Source organism: Callorhinus ursinus, unplaced genomic scaffold, assembly GCF_003265705.2.
Source record: "Callorhinus ursinus isolate GAN/ISIS: 27379988/994484 unplaced genomic scaffold, GSC_fseal_2.0 scaffold6, whole genome shotgun sequence".
Taxonomy (NCBI): Eukaryota; Metazoa; Chordata; class Mammalia; order Carnivora; family Otariidae; genus Callorhinus; species Callorhinus ursinus.
The window spans coordinates 44,704,764-44,726,212 of NW_027397068.1; the positions used below are offsets into that span (position 1 = coordinate 44,704,764).

The 21,449-nt window shown below is 38.3% G+C and overlaps 1 protein-coding gene across 2 annotated transcripts in view; it reads right to left on the reverse strand.

Annotated features, from left to right (window-relative positions):
• Positions 1–1,854: 1,854 nt before the first annotated feature.
• Positions 1,855–21,449, reverse strand: part of THEMIS (thymocyte selection associated) — a 190,698-nt gene continuing 171,103 nt past the window's right edge. The window contains exons 5-6 of one of the 2 annotated variants that reach the window (XM_025865316.2): positions 15,638–15,791; positions 1,855–3,540 (exon numbers count right to left, since the gene is read on the reverse strand). In XM_025865316.2, the coding sequence (XP_025721101.1) occupies positions 3,509–3,540; positions 15,638–15,791 (186 nt within the window). In that variant the 3' untranslated portion in view covers positions 1,855–3,508. The remainder of the gene's footprint in view (positions 3,541–15,637; positions 15,792–21,449) is intronic. The other variant, XM_025865322.2, reaches the window with a different exon arrangement.

Sequence of the window (21,449 nt, forward strand, 5' to 3'; positions counted from 1 at the left end):
TGTTGTGCCTAACTTTTAAAAAATTATTATATATATTTTTTGTTTCTAATATTTTTGTTTCCTTTGTACTCTTGCAAGAAAAAGACCACTGAATTTCACTTTCAAGTTGTCCATCAAATATACAAGACTCAATAGGTTCACCCAGCATCAAGTTTATTTAGCTTTAATAAAGAAGAGAAAACAGATAGGAGCACTACGCAGAGAAGGATAACTCTGGAAGCTTCAGACATCCAGATGCAGCATCTCATGTGCCCAATCATTTGTACTGCTCTGAGAAATGATAAGAAGATGGTAAGAGTGTCAGTCACATCAGAATAGGGAAGCCACAGAGGCTAGAGCCCCTCAGTATAAGTATCTTTCTAGTCACCTAAAGGGGTATTTAGCTAGCTCCCATTCTTTAGCAAGGCTTCAGTACCTTAATGACAGAATATGTAATAAATAAGAGTAACAGTCATGCACAGAGTACTTGAATTTATCCTTTCATAAAGTAGGTCAAGTAACAGATGGAGTCTTTTGGGCCAAGTCATGGTAAGTTTGCTGGTTCCATAGACATTACCAGTGGTTATTCCCTCAATTCTCAAGTTATAATCAAAATAGACATACTTGGTGGCTCTTGGAACCATAGCAATGGTTCCTTGGTCTGTGGAGAAAGAGCTATTCTAGTAGAAAAAGCTGAGATGAATCCTTTGAATCCCTTCTTCACTTTCTTCTGACCAATACTAGTGAACATAAAACAAGTCATAGCCCAGGTGTTGGCAGAAATCAGTGCCCCCCTCAAAGATGTGAAGATACATAGTATGTTAGATAAGATCAATTCTTATGGAGGAAAATAAAGTGTGGAAGGAGATAGAAAGAACCAAGTGGGGTTGAGGTGGTGACTTCTGGGCAGACATTTGTTCAGAACCGAGGGAGTGACCTGTGTGGATGTCTGGGCAAAAAGCATTTTCCGTGGAGAGAAAGCAAATGCAAAGGACTTGAAGCAAGACTATCCTGGTGTGTTTGATGAGCAGTGGGGAGGCCAGCATGACTTGAGCTCAGTGAGTGAGAAGAGAAGAGGCCAGACAGGTGACAGCAACAAATCATGTAGGACTTTGTAAATCATTTTTGGAAGAGTAAAAACCTCTTGAGTGAGGCAGGAAGCAGTGTGGTGTGAAATAATGTGTTTTAATGAGATCATGCTGGCTACTTCATTAAGAACAGATTGACTGGCAGCCAGAGTAGGAGACTGGCTATGGGGTTAATACAAGTGGAAGCAGTAGAAATGGTAAAATTGTGGAAATATTTTTATACTTTCATTCTATTAGATTCAGTCTTTAGTATTCAAGCCTCTTGGGAGATATTCCCATGAATTTTATATATCCTCTTCCTGTTAGAGTAGATGTATCTTGAGCCTTTGGATAAACAACCAGAAGTCTCATTAATGTTGACCTTGACCTTAAAACAAACACTTTTTATATCGAAGTCCTGATTATAAGAGCCAAACACATCTCAAAAAGAACATTTTCCTTTCTCTTTTTCTCACTCCTTTCCATTGCCTTCCTAAAACTGCTTGCCTAATTCAATTAGGAGGAGGGCAACATTAATAATTGGGAGTCTTGGCAGCTATCTATACAGCCTGACCATACTCTGAAATTTGGTCATTGTGTCCAGCATTCTGGGTCCCTGCTTGTGTAAGGGGGGCAGGAGGACGGTATCTCTCTTCTCTTAGCTTCTTTAACACAGGAGGCCTTCTTCTTAATGAAGAACTGATTTTGATTCCAGTTAAAGAATTTTAACTTAGTTGTTATAAGAAGAGAATTATTCCATAGTTAAACATGATAAAGGACACACACACACACACACACACACAAACACGATGAAAATTAGAAAATTTATTTTCAACCTTCCAAAATCTTCCACAGATGAACATGATATTGATTAACACCCTTCAATAGCGAGATGGAATCAACGTACCTAAAAGGATTTGTATTAAGTTAGAGATGTTTATATCTGATGTCCACTAGAAAGACCCTGATGTTTACCACCAAACCTAAGACATGCATTCTCTTAATTTTCCAATCAAAGAACTGTACTTACCAAAAGTACTAATTTAATTGTTCTCATGTACCAAATAAAAACCACTAATTATTCACTGCTATTTGAAAAATAGAAAATTGGCCTGTGAGTTCTAGGAGTTTGCCAACATTGCTGAATTGAGAAAGGATTCCCTGTGGAATTCAATAATCAAAAATTTGATAAAAAATCAAATGTGGGGATATAAGCTTTGAAAAGTTCTTGTTCTTATGGACACAAACCAGCAAAATAAGTAAAGGTGAAACCATCTCAGAAAATTTCAGAAGTTGTAAATAAAAAACTATAGCATCACATCAAGTCACTAAACAATCTTGACGGTATTGGAAATCAGGATTTCCACTTAAAAAGAAAAAAGGGTAAGGGGAAGTAACCTGTATCAGAATATAAATATCATGTGAAAGATCTCTTACTGTAGGTTTTTTTTCTGTTGAAAAGCTGTTTCATGATTTGTTGTCTTCCCAAAATCTTTGGTACTAAACCAATGAATAATTATTATATCTAATATAAAATAATTATGAGATAGATTAGCCAACAGTTTTTGTATAGAGTATGACCTATGAACAAAGTCCAAAGCTTGCCATTAAATTCCTGTGTAAGTAACAAGAAAACTTCTCTGTCTCTTCATTTTGCTAGAGGCAAAATAATATGGTCCCTGTACTCTTAATACATAATGATACATAAACAAGATGGTTTTCTTATAATCCTAACAAGCATTCATCTAAAGGGTTATCTAGTATACAGTACCTAAAATAATACAGCATATTATCAGATTTTTGGTGATATTGCAGTCATGAACTCTGATTGTTAGAAGGCAGGGGAAAAAGTTATAGAAAATTCCTGTGACTCATGATAGCTTTGGCTGTTAAGCCTCAAACACTTATTTACAAACAAACTGAAAATGTGAAGTCAAACTCATTTTCACAGCTCCAAGGAGATCAGATAAGAAACTTGGGAATTTTAAAATCACTCTCAGATATAATTATTTTTTAAGTTATTTTTAGCAGGAATGATGATAATTCTAGAAAAATGGCAAAACAAATTCTGAAAACCTGAGAATATTTGGTGAGTTTTCCTCCTATTTTCAACTGGTTTTTACTCAGAAACTGAAATATAAAGTGAATTTTCAATTGCTTCCTGGTTGGGAGGGGAAATAAGACCCATAAAAAAGTATGCATATTAAATAAATATGTCCTAAGTAACAATACAACAATATATACAGATTTGGGCACAAGAGAACAGACTATGTGAATTCCATATCATAGGTTTCTCTTTAAGTATTATCTGTTCAAACTTTTGAGGTTGTTTTGTTTTCCTTTGCAGTGGCCAGTTTCTTCTGAGGTCTGTTGGGGAATGGTTGTTTTCAGCTTGAAGACTAAGCTCACTTTTTCATCACAACATTTATGTTCACTGCCCAGCTGGTTTCAGTCACATCTCATTATTTTTGATGTTTTTTACTTTTGACGATTTCTATAAGTAAAGAAAAATAAAAGGGGTTCATCAGAAATATGTATTAGAAATAGCCAGGAAAGAAACTATGTGCTTTCAAATACTGTTTATAGTACGCTCACATGCGTATATGTTCTTTGTAAAATAATTGGGAGCACATTAAGAGGAGGCAAACACAAAAAACAAAAAACAAAACAAAACAAAGGAGAAATGTAAACTCTTTAGGAACAAGGCAGATATTTCTATGAGGTAGGAGATAATACCTGAAATTTGTAAAGTGTTCCTCAGGTTACAAAGTGCTTTTCTTTGCATTTTAGTTTATCTTAATAAAAACTCTAGTATGCAGGTAGCGTAAGGTAAAAAAAAAAAAACTGAATCCACAACGAAGAGACTTGCCCAGCAATCGTACAGCGAATAAGAGACTGAAGCTTGATTGTGCTCTACAAGGGTCTGATTGCAGGCGCATCACCTTGGCTGTGACACAAGGCCTTCAGAATGGAGCCCAAACCTAGTGGAGTTCTAAATACTGCAGAGGAGGAAAAGAGTACCTATAAATGTTAAACTGAAGAAAAAGTAACAGGGCTCAAGCATAAGCAGAGTGACCTACAGTTTCTAATGAGCATATATGGACTTGACATTAACATAAAAAAAATCATATCAAACCCTCAAGTAAAGCAAGCTACACTGCAGATAGGAATTCTGTGTGTTCAAGCAAGACACTGCATTCCCTTCCATTATGGCTTTGTGGAACATGGGAATGGGTGGTTTAAAAAAATTCTAACAGCATGCACTATAATGGTCAAGGGGTACAGAAAACCAGTCATCTCTTGCTCTCCCATACTTCCACTGTACTAGTGATCTGTTAAGTGCTAGCCACGTGGCCCTGAAGACGAACACTCTGAGGCTCTTGACTCTGAGCTCTCATTAGCCTATGACTTCCTCCCTTCCTTCCCTTTCTTCCTCTTTTCCTCTCCATTTCTTCCTTCCTTTTCCCTCCCCCCTCTGTCTTCTTCCTTTTGTTTTTTCCTTCTTTCCATTTCTCCCTCTCCCTTTCTCCCTCCCCTCCTTTCCCCTCCTTCTGCCCTACCACCCATTTCCTTCCTTCCTTCCTTCCTTCCTTCCTTCCTTCCTTCCTTCCTTTTCTGCTACATACTAGCTCTATAACCTTAAGGAAGTTACCTAGCCTTTATGTGCCTCATTTCCTCATCTTTAAAAAGAAGGGGGAAGGGATAATAATTCCTGTTTTATAGGGTTATGACACAGATTAAATGAGCCAATAGATATAAAGAGTTTTGCATTTAACACTAAGAGATTTACTCTCTCCCCAGTTGTTAGCTATTTTTATTATAGGTGTGAAATACAAAGACAAAATATAGCTTTGTGACCTCTAAGGAGCTCACAGACTAACTGGGAAAGAAGAAAAGAGATGTCAAAGCAGAGAGAAGTGGAATTTCTCCACATATCATGTTAATTTCCCTGGAAATCTCAATTTATGTTCCTGTGTCACCATCTCTAAGTGCTAACTGGGGCTGGGGGTTGGGGGTGTGGGCTGGGGGTAGTCAGTGGCCTAATGTGAGAAAGCCTGGATTTCATGCTCTTCTTCTATTTTTATTTTTATTTATTTGACAGAGACACAGCGAGAGAGGGAACACAAGCAGGGGGAGTGGGAGAAGGAGAAGCAGGCTTCCCGCGGAGCAGGGAGCCCGATGCAGGGCTCGATCCCAGGACTCTGGGACCATGACCTGAGCTGAAGGCAGACGCTTAACGACTGAGCGACCCACGCGCCTCCCCCCCACTCATGCTCTTCTTGATTTCATTCTCTCTCATTATCTGCTAGCTCCAACTGCTGCCTTTAGATTTTTTAGGTCTTCCTCACATCACAAACAGCAATAAAACTACCCACCATCGAATATACATTATAGATGAAAGAACACAGGCTTTTTAGGCAGTATGCCCAGATTTAATTCCCACTTCTATCACCTACTATCTTTGTGACTTTATCCGTAAAAAGGGATAACAACATTATTTCTCCCACAGTATTGCTTTCCTTGGGGAGGGGGGGAAGGGGATGAAGGCAAATGAAATGGGGATATTGTAGGACAGAGAAAGGGAATCTGAAGAATTAGGTCTGATTCCTGATTCTAAGACTTACAGGCTGTATGTCTGCAGGAATGTCTGAATTCCATTTCTCTATCAGGGAATGAGTTGTGGTAGTAATAAGTGAATCACAGAGTTGAGGAAATATCAAGCGAAATAATGGTCCTGCAAGTGCTTTGTACAATGTAAAGTGCTACAGAAATATTACCTGTTATTATCATCTCATATTCACATAAAACTATTATAAGCCTGTAGTCTGAAAGTTCAATCTGTCATCTTGACAGTTATTAGTCTCATTCTCCCTTGTCAATAAACTGATTTAAGATAGGACATAGTTAAGCAGAAAAATGGGTGGTGAGGGAATCAGAATAATCAGATTACCTCAATATAAAATAATAGGATTTAAATAGTCTTTGTTCTGGAAGGGCCCTTATAAGTTGCCTTTCCCTGCCTGATCTAGCCCAATCTTCCATCCAGTGTAAGAAGGCCCCAACTAACACTTGTGTTCTTGTGGCCGATTCAGGTTGACAGAGTGGATTTCATGTTGAATAGAAACTGAGTTCTTTATTGTGTTAACTTTTAAGAATCTCAAAGTGTGCAGGAACTGATTTTTCTGACAATAATTTAGATTTTAAAATTCAAATTGATTTTAAATCTGAACTCTTTTGGCATTTATAAACTATTCCTTTTGGAAATGTCACAAACTTAACATGGAGGTGATATTTCTTACACTGAACTGAATATTCACTGATTGCTTTTGAATTCATATTTACTTAAATGATCAAATTAACTATGGGGTGTGGAATCGTATGCACGCTTTGAAGATCAAGCCAAACACATCATCCACAGAAGGACAGATAAACAATGCAATTTGTTTTTGTCTCTCTAAAAAGTATCTTTTAGTAGTTAAAATCAACATCTTTGTAAGAATAGCCTACTATTTAATCCACAAAATAAAGGTTTATATGTGTAAAATCAGATGAGTTTTTTGAATGAGAAGATTAAGGTGAAAGAAAAACCTCCATTTCCTCTTTATAGGAATCAAGTTCAAGTATATCTAATATTGCTTTACGTTCTCTTCTAGAGCCGATGTTTCCTAAAAAGTGAATTTGAACCACCGCTAGTCACACCCTGCTCACTTTCCTTTTCAGGAACTTTGGGATCCAGTCCCCTCAAATTGCTCAAGCTGATGATAAACAGTAGAACCTGAAGTAAGCATATCTACTTCTCGTAGGGCGCAGCTTGATTGTGAAATGAGGTTTCCTGGAATCTCTTCTGAACATTTTCAACTGGATTTTCACCTATGTACCCACTCTCACATCTGTACCATCTTCTCCTTTCCTTTCTTGAGGACCTTTTGTAATTAAGTCCTTGGTTGAGATTGAAATAGCTGCTTTATTCTTCCTCTCATCACATTGCACCATTTTCCAGAGGCGAGTCTTATATTGATACTCCTGGCAACTGTTTCTGCACACAGGAAACGTTTGATAGTTGTCACATAGTATCTGTTAAGTATAAAATGGAAGTCTGGGCCTCATTTCTCTGGTCAAGAAATACTTATCAAGAACCTACAATGATCCAGGCACTCTTTTAGAATCCGAGGATAGAGCACACTGACACAAATCCCTGCCTCCACGGTGCCCTCATGTGCAAAAGGTGACCCCTAATCAAAGTAAAGAAGTAAAATGTACAGTATGTTGGATGGCATATGGGAGACAGGCAGCCCAGAAGGAAGGTTACAATTTTAAGTAAAGTCTCTGCAGAAGGGATCACTAAGACGGCAGCGGCTAAGGAAAGACCTACTAGAAGACAAAGCCAGAAGTCATGTCACTCTCTGGGGTAAGACTGGGCCACTTGGAGAAAACAGTCTGTGTAGGTGCTGAGCATGGAGCACACACACCTAGAGTTTCGGAGAAACAGCTGGGAGGCTGATGGAGCTAGATAGTGAGGAAGGGGGAGAAGTAGAGAGACCACTGGAGGGTTTGGAAGAAAGGAGTTCTATGATCTAAGGTTTTCACACATTCCCTTTGGCTGTTGTGTTGAGAATGGATGGTATGAGGCAAGGGCAGAAGCAGGCTGACTAGGTAGGAAGTCTTGTAATACAAGAAATGATGATGACTTGGATTAGGTCGACAACAGTAAACATGGTAAAAAAAGAAAAAAAGGGAGTCATATTCTAGATATTGCTTGAGGAAAGAACCAATAGGATTTGCTGAGAGAGTGTGTGATGAGTGGGAAGAGAAAGCTGTTCATAATTCTTCTACTCTTTGTTTTTCTAAGTGTGGTACAAAGACCCCCTGCCTCACAGTCTTGTAAAAAACAATGTCAAAATGGATTCCTAGTTTCTACCTGACAACCACCAAATCAGAGTGTTAAGAGCAGAGGTTAGAAACCTTTTATTCTAAAGGGATCAACAGTAAATATTTTAGGCTTTGCATATGGTTTCTGTCAAAATCACTCAACTCTGCTGATACAGTATGAAAGCAGCAATGGGAACATTAAATGAATGAGTGTGGCTTCTGTTGCAAGTCAACTTTATATAGATACTGAAATTTGAATTTCATGTAATTTTCATGTGTCAGAAAATTTTTTTTATCTTTTTCAAGCATTTAAAAATGAAAAAAAAATTCTTAGCTCGTGGACATACAAAAACAAGCAATGGGACAGACTCTCCCACTGCCAGTTTGCCCATTTTTCTCCAGAGAACAGATTCTAAGAATATGTGTTCTTAACATGCTCATTAAGTGACTTTTTTTTTTATATATAAGAACTTAGAGAATCACTGCAATAAGTTTTGAAAGTTATTGTCATCTGTTCCTTTTTCCTTTGCTTTGTTCATTGGTCAGAATAAAGACAGATTTCTTTAATGAGAACCAGAATTGGTTTGGAATAATGGATAAAAGCAAGATTCTCCTCTGCCAACAAGTAAAAAGGTTAGAAGAAAGGAGGAAGGAACTGAAAGTTATTTATGAGGATAATTAGGGAATTGGGGGGACACTCAAAAGCTTACTTTTTAGAAGTAAACTATAGTTTAAAAATGCATTTACCATTAAAAAGGATCAATCAGTAATTTGTGCCTGATTCCATAAAACTCATATGTATCCAGTTCCCTGTTCTACACAGGTTAAGATACTGTGTTCGGTCTGGGTAGAACAGTTATTATTTTGCCCTGTGAAAGAATACCACCTATTGTAATTTGCACACCATGCACGCAGCTCATCTCTACTTGTAAGCGACCCTGTGGTTTAGGTCTCAGTTATTATACGAGTTTGTACCACAATATCTCTTTTTTTTTTTTACTTGATCATCTAATCCTTTGATTGCTCTTTCTCTCATGTGTCACACTCAAATCATAAAAAATATGGGGGAAACAAGAAAAAAATTAATTTACTTAAACGGATTTCTTAGTCATAATCATAGTACAAAAATAATGATCATTCTGGGCTTAAAAAATCGACTTTGATTTTTCATTTAGTATTTCTCAACTTCATCCCTACTTTGCTATCACTCTATTCTCTTCTTTGTCTCAAGATTTAATTCACCAATGTTTCATTTCTGAAACTGAATCAAATAGAAATTGACAATTTTTATTTCAGAGAAAATGATATTTTTGAAAATATAACTCAAACGCAGTGTCAAGTCCTAATAGATCTAAAACTACTAGCAAACAGCCTTTGGGTTATCTAAAGAATTTATTGGTGAAAAAAGTAATAGGTTTCTAAGCATTTAGTGAGCATTATGAAAACTATGTGAGTGGAGTGAGCAGAAAAAGGAAATGGAGAGGAAGACAGGACTTCAAACAGGCTACTCAATAGTCTGTCTTGGTCTAACACTCCTGACTCCTAAGAGCTGAAAGCTATATTTCTTCAAATCTCTAATAGATTCCTTGGTAAACCCACATGAGACGTGGTTAATATGATGCCACAGCAATCAATATAGTGTTAACCAAAAGCTGTTGATTGGCTCTATAATAATAATAATAATTTGAGTGTCTACTCTGTTCCAGTCTTATTCATAATTTCATGTGAGGCAGGTATTTCAATTCTCATTTTACAGATAAAGAAACAAAATCACAAGAAAATGTGACACTCTTTGAAATAAGAGCTCAGTCTTGGGTCTGTCTGGTTGCAAAGCCTGTGTATTTCCCTCTATCCCTCACTATCCTGCAGAATGTTTCCCCAGGGGTTGATGTTCCTGACAAGCCACAGATTGAGAATGGAGAGAGAAGAAAAGAAAAAAGTTGCTTTGCCTAGAGAACTGTTTTTTCCCTTTCAATATGGTATATGATTGTACTTTTATAATTAACATTCTGCTGATGAGATCTCCCACTGGTGAAGGCTGACGAGTCAGATTTTCCATGAAGAGCAAGCACTGCAGGAAATAAATTAATCTCTAGGGAAGAAGAGGGGCAAGGCTGTCAGTACTCACACAACTGCCTAATAGGAAATGATATTTCAAGATTGTTGAAAGAATGAAATGACTATGGGTTCTCCTTTCAGCAAATTCTTTAACATTTAAACCTTCCAAGAAGACGGAAGGAAGTTGCTATAAAATGAAGAGCCATCTTATAATATTTTACTTTAGGCTGTCAGTACTTCCAAACTAAGATAGTATTCCCTGGAAATGGGAAAGAAATTCTACCAGTGTCATTGTTTTGTTTGTATTATGAAAAATCTGCACTGATGTTAAATAGAAGGATGAATAATATACCAGATTTTTTGATTACCGGTTTGAAATTATCCAATATTTTATATAACAGGTTTTTCAGTCTTTGGAGTAAAAGTAATTATTGTGCTTAGAATTACACACTACTTACAATAAGGCTGAATTATTGAAGTGTTCCTTTATTACAATTGTGAAACAGGAATATGTTTTATGGTATCTAAAGTACCCGTCTCTTGATGGCATGCATTCTGTCATTCATCAGTCAAGGTCTTTAATACAGAACACCAATCTTGTCTAATTCTCAAAGTAGTTCTGGTAGAGAACCACCTCATGTTTTATTTCTCATAAGTAAAATCTGAAGTTTAGATTAAATATTAAGGCTAAATCAAAATCTAATATAAACATTTCTTGGGGTACCTGGGTGGCTCAGTCAGTGAAGCATCCGACTCATGATTTCAGCTCAGGTCATGATCTCAGGGTCGTGGGATGGAGCACCGAGCCAGGCTCTGTGCTCAGCAAGGATTCTACCTAAGATTCTCTCTCTCTCCCTCTCGCTGCTCTCTCTCTCTCTTTCTCAAATAAATAAAATCTGAAAAATTTATTTTCCTATAGATCCATTCTTCATTTGTAGCTTCTACTGTGACCTCAGTGATGAGTTTTTCCATGGAGAGTGTTTTCTCTCCCCTGTTTAATTTACCACAATATGTAGTTTCTTACATGTGGTGAATCACTTCTATGTGAATCTTGCTTAAAGATGACCAACAGTTGCATTGCTCGATGGTATCAGATTAGGCCACAGAATCTCATGCATTCAGAATTGATAGGGCACAAAGATGACTTGGTATACTTCCTATTTGGGTGAGGAAAGTATAACTCAGGAAAATGAAATGGCCTGTGAAGGGCAAAACATCTAGCAGTGGCAGAGTGGGGACTAGACCTTAGGGTACCTGCTTTTTGTTTTCTGGCCTGAGGCTTTTCTCACTACTTGACAAGTTGAATTTATGGAGGACAAGTCATGGCATGAATTTAATCTAAAAATGGAGGAATAATTAGAAGGTGTGTACCTGAAGTTTCGAGAGAAAAGAAATTCCGTTAGATAACTTTGTTCAGGAGAGTGTAAAATTTGCTCAGTGGAGAACATTTATGTAGGGCAAAAACAAATACGCATATTTAGAAGACCATCCCTTCTGGCAAAGAGTGCAGTTTCTAAGAGACACATAAGGAGGAAAACCCTGTTCAGCCAGTCAGGCAACCAGAAGCAATCTCTGCAATTCACGAGTAACCTACGTAATAACCAGATCCTCTTTACAACTCTCTGATCATATTCTGATACCAAGTGACTTTGCCCTCAGCTGAAGGAAGCCACCTCACCCACAGTCCTGCCCCCCTCTCAGGAGCTGCAGTACCCAGTGACTGAGTGATGCGGGGGCTATAAAGACCTGGCCTCCTTACCCCAACACAGGACAACTCCGAAGAGCCACAGCAGCTCCAGGGCTTCCGGTGGGATCAGCAAAGGTCTTTGTTGTGACTGTATTATGACTCACCTTCCCCCTCTGCCCAGACCTGCTTTTGTCCCTCTGCTTTATGTGTTGTTTCTGAGATCACTTCCCAGTGAATGTTCCACCCACGGAACTAGACATGAAACAAATCACTTAAAACAAACATTTGGACTTCACACATGTTGCCTACCAAAAAGAGAGCTTAAACCAAATAACCAGGGGAGTCCTGTGCTCTTCCTGAGCTATTATGGCTAAGGGAAGATGGGCAAGATGTCCATTAGGGCTTCCAGGCCTCTGCAAAATTGCACTATTTCTTGGACTCAGAGGAATCAGTGACTCATCTTGAAAGAAGGCTTCCACCCAACTTCCATGACCACAGGATTCAGAGGGGCCATGAAGTTCCCAGGAGGATACAGTTTCCAAAGGGAAAGAGTGCAAGCAGAAACTCGGAGACCTCAGGAGCCGCAGCAGGTGGGCATGGCCAGCACTTTGCAGAAGATACTGTCCAGAAGCAAAGTTTTTCTTAGCCATCAGCTCATAAAGATGCAGAAGTTAGTTATAATAGCTACTATTCAACTGGAGTTTGTGATGTCCTGTACCAACTTTAACCTACTTCATATAATGTAGTCTTCGAAGTAGCCTATGGTGGAGCACTGTTATTAACCCAATTTTAGAAATAAAGAGACAGAGACATTAACAAATTGCTCATGGTACACAGCTAGCAAGCGGGAGCCAAGATTTAAACCCAGCAGTCTGAGTTCAGACTCCAAAGGTTAACCACTTAATCATCCTACTTTCAGAGGACTGTTCTTTTAGTAATTTATGGACAAAACAATGTACAGACTTAAGAGCAAAGTTCCTAAAATAAGACAGGGGCATTGCCAGGCTGCCAAGCAACCAGAGTGAATCAAGGACCCACAGACGAAGGTCATGCAGGAGATCGGGTGAAGCATTTTCATCAGTTGCTTAGGGAAGAGGAACCAGGCCTGACAGCATGGATCCTGAGGTGCAATTTGTTGCCAACTCCTCGCTGCAGTACAGCAAACTCCCTTCACACAATGTGCATGCAGCCATTCATAGTGAATCTTCTAGGTATTTACGCTCCATTCCAAAATAAAGAATTCCCTTTGGTATAATTATTAGATACATATTTGAATTGGTTCTATGTCATCTAACTGGAAGAATAAGATCTGGGTGTCTAGAAGGAGCAAACCTGGAGAAGCAGCACCCCTGTCTTAATAAGATTTTTGTTTTTGTTTTTTGTCTGTGATGTCCTACAAAGACTTGCCATTCTTGCCCAAAGAGAATTTAGGAAATGACTGACATGTCTAAGGACTAAAAAGAGGTGAAAGTTCAGAAAGGATATCATTCGCCCCTCCTGACCACGGTGGCTACTGGATATTCCGAGATGTAATTACAAATGGGAAAGCAAATGAAGACATTTTCTAGATGAGCATGCTAAATAATTTCTAAATAACCTAAATAAGATGTCATTTTACTCTTCTTAAAAATGTTAGGAGTCTCACTTGCTTAAAACCATTGTGGTAAGGGGCACCTGGGTGGCTCAGTCGGTTAAGCGTCTGCCTTCGGCTCAGGTCATGATCCCAGGATCCTGGGATTGAGCCCTGCATCGGGCTCCCTGCTCCACGGGAAGCCTGCTTCTCCTTCTCCCACCCCCCTGCTTGTGCTCTCTAAATAAATAAATAAATAAAAACCTTTAAAAAAAAAAAACACTACTGTAATCCCAGGTCTTCTTTTTTCTTAAGCCACCATGTACAGGCAACATGTTCAAGCACGTGTTACCCTGATCTGTAACATCCTCTGCACTCTTCATTCAGGGGGCAAAGTGGGGTCTGTCCCGTACCATCCCAGGAAGATGCACACACAGGGGTAGATCAGATAAGTCTTCCCACGATTGAAACAAAAACTCTGATCTCAGGAATTTCGTTATCTGGTACTTTTTAGGATCCATAATCTTAAGGGGAAAAAAAAAGTTTTCAATGAATTAATAATGGCTCAAGACTCAACATGCTATAGCAATATTCATTGCAGTAATTCTTTCTTTATGGTCATGCTTGATTAGTATTTGAAATTTGCAGGAATTGCAATATGCATGGTTTTCAAAGCACTTTACAGAATTTCATTTTTATCACTCAGCAAGAGTCAATGAAAAGGCAGTAAGAAAAGCTCTATGGGATGTTTTTATAGAAGTGTCAAAAGCCAGTAAGCTAACTACATGAAAGAACCCAGATTGTACAGACAGAGTTTGAGCAGAAACACTTCAGAGACTTTATATCTAGTATTTTGACTTTTACATGCCCTTGGAGGAAAAAAAGAGTGCTAGCTACAGAACCAAATAAGGAGGGGAAAGGAACAAACCATATGCTTAAGAATAATTACATTTTCCACTTTCCTACAAATGAAATGTGAAGTTTCAAAGATAAAGTGTAACAGAAATTGAGCTGCTTTGGTGTGCCTAAAATATTGTCAAGAAAGAAAATTCTCATTTCCCTTGTTAACTCATCCCAGCTTTCTACATTATGGAAGTTAGTCTGAACGCTATCAACTTCTCCACAAGTCCATTTGCTCTTGTTTTGCTTATAGTAGAGATGAAAAATATCAGATCATCATCTCTTGAAACAAAACTATTGTAATTCAAATCTACATTAGGTTATTTATCTGACACATCTTTTTTTATTATATTATGTTAATCACCATACATTACATCATTAGTTTTTGATGTAGTGTTCCATGATTCATTGTTTGTGTATAACACCCAGTGCTCCATTCAGTACGTGCCCTCCTTAATACCCATCACCAGGCTGACCCATTCCCCCACCCTCCTCCCCTCTAGAACCCTCAGTTTGTTTTTCAGTCCATCGTCTCTCATGGTTCGTCTCCCCCTCCGATGTTCCCCCTTCATTCTTCCCCTCCTGCTAGCTTCTTCTTCTTTTTTTTTTTTTAACATATAATGTATTATTTGTTTCAGAGTCCATAGTCTCTCATGGTTCGTCTCTCCCTCCTTTTTTTTTTTTTTTTTTTTTTTTTTTTTTTCCAATGTCTATCACCCAGCCGCCCCATCCTTCCCACCACCCACCACTCCAGCAACCCTCAGTTTGTTTCCTGAGATTAAGAATTCCTCATATCAGTGAGGTCATATGATACATGTCTTTCTCTGATTGACTTATTTCGCTCAGCATAACACTCTCCAGTTCCATCCATGTCGTTGCAAATGGCAAGATTTCATTCCTTTTGATGGCTGCATAATATTCCATTGTATATATATCTGACACATCTTTAAGGCATCTCAATTACTATAACCTCTTCTCAAGCCATTAATCCTTTTGTTAATGCTAGCAAAAATTTAAAAACATTATTGTCATGATAATACAAGCAATATTAAACACTTCTTGGCCATAAAAACCATAAATGAAAACTCTAATAAAAAGGAAAAATGAACAGACCTATCATTATTGTGTTTAATATTACACTGCACTTAAAACTATGTTTCTTTTTTTTTAAGATTTATTTATTTCTTTGAGAGAGAAGGAGAGAGGATGCACAGCAGGGTGGGGGGCAGAGGGAGAAAGAATCTTGAAGCAGACTCCCCACTGAGCGTGGAGTCTGCCGCTGGGCTCAAGTCCAGCGCCCCAAGATCATGACCTGAGCTGAAACCAAGAGTTGGCCACTTAACCGACTGAGCCACCCAGGCGCCCCTAAAACATTTCCATGAGATTTGCAGTGGAGGCAGTCACATTGATAGAGCCTTATATTCCAAGCAAAGTGGAAGTTAGAATCTGTAAATTAGGCATGTGGCATGTAGACAGTTAAAACCAGTATTGTGCGGCTCCACCGACCTGTGGTTACACTGGTGGCTACTAGCTGAGTTGCCCCACTCTTGCTTCTCTCTTTCTCCAATTCGGCCAAATCACTCTGACAACCAACTGGTGCTTTTGAATCCAGACCAGCTTGATTTGAGTGCAGTTTCTTGGATATGTCTACATGGAGACTCTGAAATGACACAGGCCAGAGTGATTGATTTCACAAGTAAATTATCAGTCCAAAATAAATGATTCCCAGAGATATAACAAGGATAAACATTCATCATATGGCAAGTTATGTTTGCATATCTGAATCAGAACATTCTATATGTCAAAGTGACTTACAAATTACACTTTCATCAATATATTTTGGTAATCTAGGCATGGAATTTTTTGAAATGATCTAAGTGACCAGAATAAGTCCTCTCAGACTCAGAAAATCATCTTCGAATCCCATTTGAGTATATCATTTTCTTCTTGTGAAACTTATAAGATATTTTTCATTTAAAACATTTTCACTCAGTTTTTATTCTTTTAGTTAAATTATCCAGCATTTCATTATATATCACATAATTACACATTGTATAATGAAGAGGTTTCACTTCTGCATTATCTGTAGGCTTTTTATAAAACAAATCATAACATCTACTTTAACCCATATTTTTATTAGCATTATGCAAACTTAACAAAGCTCCTCCAGTCAATTTAAGAATAATAATTCATCCTAACAATGAATTATTAAGGCACAACATCAATGGACCTTAAAACATATCTCCCATATAAGAGATGTCATAGTGTTTGATGTTATACTGTCATATTGTACACTTCAAAAGAATCATCAGAGAGGAAAAAAAACTAAAGACCTAAGTAGGAAATTGAACTTTCAGCGCTTTGCTTCATATCCAAATACAGACTAGAAAATTTTCAGTTTAAATATGGTTACATAATATTCAAAGATTCATACAGTCAAAGTTAGCCACTCAACTTTGGCCATCCACATTAACCATTTTAGTTCACTAAAGGATAGGATGATGAATCATTTTCCTTAAGTTCCTCCTACAGACTGTGTATAGCATTAAATTTATTAAAAGATTCATTAAAAGCTTGAATCAAAGGCTTTTAAAGCTTGTAAAGGGCCAATAAGGAAATTACCTATCATAACTAAATAATTGACCCAAATAAACAGAATGAATGGTGCTGAGCCTCGGGGATATGTCTCCCAACCATTAGTCCAGTGCTCTTCATGCCACTGTACAGTCCATTTGTTCATTTATCCATTCAATGTGGTGGACTGGTTGCACTAATGGCCCCGATTCTTCACCTCTCTCTGTATCATATCCTTTCCATGTAATTTTGCCATGCCCTCCTACTCTGACTTTTGAGTCATTATGTGACTTCTTCTGGATTAATAGATTATTGGCACATGTGAAACAGAGAATTGAAAGATATTTGCACAATTAACCTCGGTCATTCTTGTCCTTTTACTATGCCATGCCTAGACTAGCCTGCTGGAGGTTGAGCAGGACAGAGAGTAAAGTCAGGTTACCCTAGTCATCAGAGCTGAGACAACCAACAGCCAGTAGAAGCCCAGACATCCGGGTGAACCCAGCCTAGATGAGTTGAAACTAAGTCAGGTCAGCTGAAGTCCACAGCTGCATGGACTAAATAAATGTGGTTTTAGCTATATGCACTAAGTTTTTCTGGTAAGTACGCAGCATTGTGTGGCAATAAATAAATGATATCTCCAAGAGCCGTTAGAATTCTATAGAATCCCAGACACTGGGTACAGTATGAGAATACAAATGTAAATATGACATAGTCTCAGACTTTAAATTGTTCAAACATAATTTCTTAAATTGTTTAAGTGGAGAATTAAACTAGAGTGTGGGGGATGCCTGGGTGGCTCAGTCAGTTAAGTATCTGCCTTCGGCTCAGGTCATGATCCCGGGGTCCTGCGATCGAGTCCCGCATCGGGCTCCTTGCTCGGCAGGGAGACCGCCTTTCCCTCTGCCTGCCACTCCCCCTGCTTGTGCTCTCTCTCTCTCTCTCAAATAAATAAAATCTTTTAAAAAATAGAGTGTGGTAAGTCATTTGCAGATAATTCTCAAATTCCTTCTCTAATAACAAAAGATGGGATCCAGGTGATACTACAGAGGGCAACTCAAAAGATCAGAGTTTGAATGTTGGTATTGACCAAAACAAAACCACTACACCTGCTTATATTTGACTCATCCACAGCCAACAAAAATGTAAGACCATCACGCAGTTTGAATTTTTAAATTTACTGTCAGGCCTGACACATAGTTTGTCTTAGCACAGAGCTTTGAAAAGAGGCAGATTCAACCAGCACTTAAGTACTTTCCTGATTTTGATGTTAGATGCCTTTGGAAAATATATTATCATGTCAAATTATTAGATGACTAAATGTAAGGTCATGAAAATTACGTGTATTATAATATATCCCAGACTTCAAAGAAGAAACACAGAATTTAAATAAAGTTCTTAAACCTGAAATCTATAAAATGAAAGGCTGAGCAGATCAAGGCTGACTGTTTGATCATAATGGGTCAAGTACTGCACAGGCCTGGTGCATCTTGGTGCAAACCTCTGGCAGATTGGGCATTTTATGAACATATTAGCATTTCAATAATTAAGAACCCCATTTTTCTAGAGGCACGCCCCACACTGGGGTCTCCTCTGTCTAGCCACGTCAAGTTTTCCAGTCTCTCCTTAGCTTTACTTGGTACAGCCAGGCTCCTGTTCCCTAGTCCTAATGTAAAGGGAGGTAGATGTCTCTTAAGCTACCGACACTCCCATATTCTCTCAACCTTGTTTACTTATAGTCAGCCCCTCCCTCCAGTTCCCAGGTTCTCCAAACCATTCATAGGCATTGATTTTCCCCACAATGCTCCATTTTTCACTGCCCAATTCCCTTCCATTAAGCATCAATCCCTTCCTCTTTCTCTCTCTTCTTTCTTATCCTTTGGATTCTTCCACGGTGCCTTCAGAACTTTGCTCTGTAGTTTGCAATTTTCACTACATATCCAACTTTGTTTCAGAACATTGTTTCTACCTCCCTACCTTGACTAAAATTCCATTCTCCACTGAGGACAGCACTTCTCCTGCAAACAAAGATGGCTGCTTATTCCTCCACACTCTAGATACCTTCAGGTTGATGATATTCTTGCCCATTGTACTGTCCATTGCACCTTGACCTCCTCGCTAAAAATCCCTGCTGCTTTGATATTCCTGCCAGATAGCTATGCTCCAACTCCCCTCTTGCTGGAACCATCCATCTACTAATCTCTAGTCACAATCCATCCTTCATAAAAAGACTGGATTATTGTTTTCCCTTCCAGCCCCATGAACCTGGTTGATGTTCACATCTACACAGACATTCTACTCAACACCCTGACTGGATCTCTTTATTAAAATGAACTTTCCATTTCTCTACCTTAGACTTTCACTCCCAGAGTCACACCTGAAACCTGTCATAACAACCTTTTCCATCTCCAAAATCACAAAGTGTGTTCCTCTCTCATCTAATCTCCTATCCTTTATTGTCTGTAGTCCAGCCAAGCTCCCATCTCCAACACTGCTTTTTCCACCAGGACGGTTCTTGGATCTCACCAGAATCCGAGCTCCACTGACCCCTCTGCTTTCTCTATATCCACCAGCCTTCTAGGCTCATTTCCCTTTGTTCTCTACACAGCATCCATCCCAGTTTGAAAACTTTGATCTGGCCAGCAGCGTGTCAGACTTTATCCCGCTTTACCCTTCATTTGACATGTCTAGTCACTCCCTTTCCTTGGCTTTGGTGTCCCTACTACCCCTCTGACTACTCATTTTTAGTCCCCTTTGTTGGTTTGACCTTCTTTACCTAAACACTGACTGTTAAGACTTTCTCAAAGTTTTGTTATTGACCCAGTTTTCTTTGTACCATCCTGGATAATTCCAACAATCACATGGCTTAATTTACTGCCTGTGTATTTATGACTCCAGGGGTGAGGAGAGATTTATTAAATGAGATGACTCTGGGCTTGTGTGCCATGATCAGCACTCTAGATTCCAATTCTAATGTCTTTTAACTCTACAGTTCCACCATTCTTCCTTCCTATCTTAAGGCTTAGCTCTTCTGTTTGCTTAGAACATTCTTCACAAACTCTTCCTCCTTAATTTTACAAGTCTCAAATTCCTGCAGGCTTTCCCTCACCATGTAGTGTTTAGCCAGCACCTTTGTTCTCTAGTCTTTGAGTACCTTGTAGTTCTACTGTGATGCAGTTTTCACAATATAATTAAATAATACCTGGTTTAGTGTTTAATGTCTATCTCTCTGGTTAAAATATAAACCCACTGAGAATAAGGACTATGCCTGTCCTATTCATTGTTCTTAGTCCTTATCTCAGTGCTTTATTTTTTTATTTTTTAAAGACTTTACTTATTTATTTGAGAGAGAGCACAAGTGGGGGGAGGGCAGAGGGAGAGGAAGAAGCAGACTCCTCACTGACACAGGGAACACATGTGGGACTTAATCCCAGGACCCCGGGATCAGGACTTGAGACAAAGACAGATGTTTAACCTACTGAGCCACCCAGGAGCCCCTCTCTCAGTGTTTTAAATATAGCAGGTATTAAATAACTACATACTAAATTAATGGAGAAATGCATGAATACATACAGACTTAATTTTTATGACTTTTTCTTTGGCTAGCTTATCAATGGCTACAACAGTCACATGTTTATATGTTAGAAGTGATATGCAGTCACTTTTAACAGTAATAATATGTATTTGAAAGGAACACATATTTTAACTTGTTTTATCTATCAAAATATACACATTGCAAATTTTGCGGTTTTAAATAAATTCACTGTTGCAATCATTGCAAGCACTATAGTTATACAGTATCCCATATATTTCTATGGCCCAAGTTAGACTGGTTGCTATCTGTGATAATTATAAATCAAAGAATGGTTATATGAGGGAAATTGAGAACTTGGTATGTATACCCAGCGGCCCCATATTCCCTAGGCATGAAATTATGAACTGACAATAATGGAAGAAATAAAACTCTGTCAGGTACTGCTTCAACAATGTCAAGCCTTCAACCTAAAGATCAGGTCCAGAGGAAAACGAGAAAAATAAAATGTGTGCAAAGAATAGAGAGGAACAGAGATAAATTTGAACTGGCATGCATCATGCCTTTCTGACCACTCTATAGGTATAGTTCAAAGATATACCCTGTTTCTTTTGTGTAATTTCCACTTACCTTGTCATTGAAAATGAGTCATTATAATCCCATCTGCTAATACAAAATGGCTATTAAATTATTTTTCATGTTATTCTTAGCTTGTAGTTTGTATATTGCTTTTAGGGTTCCCACTGAAAGCAATGATCCAATTACAAGGCACTGAATATTTTTCTTATGAACAAAGAAAGGAACAAATAAATATTACCCAAAAAAGTATTTTCTTTCTTCATATCCATCTTTCATCTCACACCTAAGGCCATGTTGTTGGGAAAAAAATCATCCTTTTCCAAGCAATTCATTGAGATTCCTGGTTCGTGATTACATTTGTTCGTGTCCCCTCTCCCCAAGGGCGAGGCTCACTTTTCTTTAGAAAGTCACACAGCGCCTGTCTTGGCCCAGGGACTAAACATCATTCACATTTTAAACAACACGAAGTATCCCAGATAACGTCCTTTATTTTTCACTTGGTAAAAAAAAATCACTCTCCTAATGGACTAAAAAAAGTGTCCTCTTCTCTGCTTATATAAACAACACAGCCTGTACTTTTTCACTTCAGAAAAGTGAATTCAAGGGATATGTGGGAAGATATTTCAAGTGATA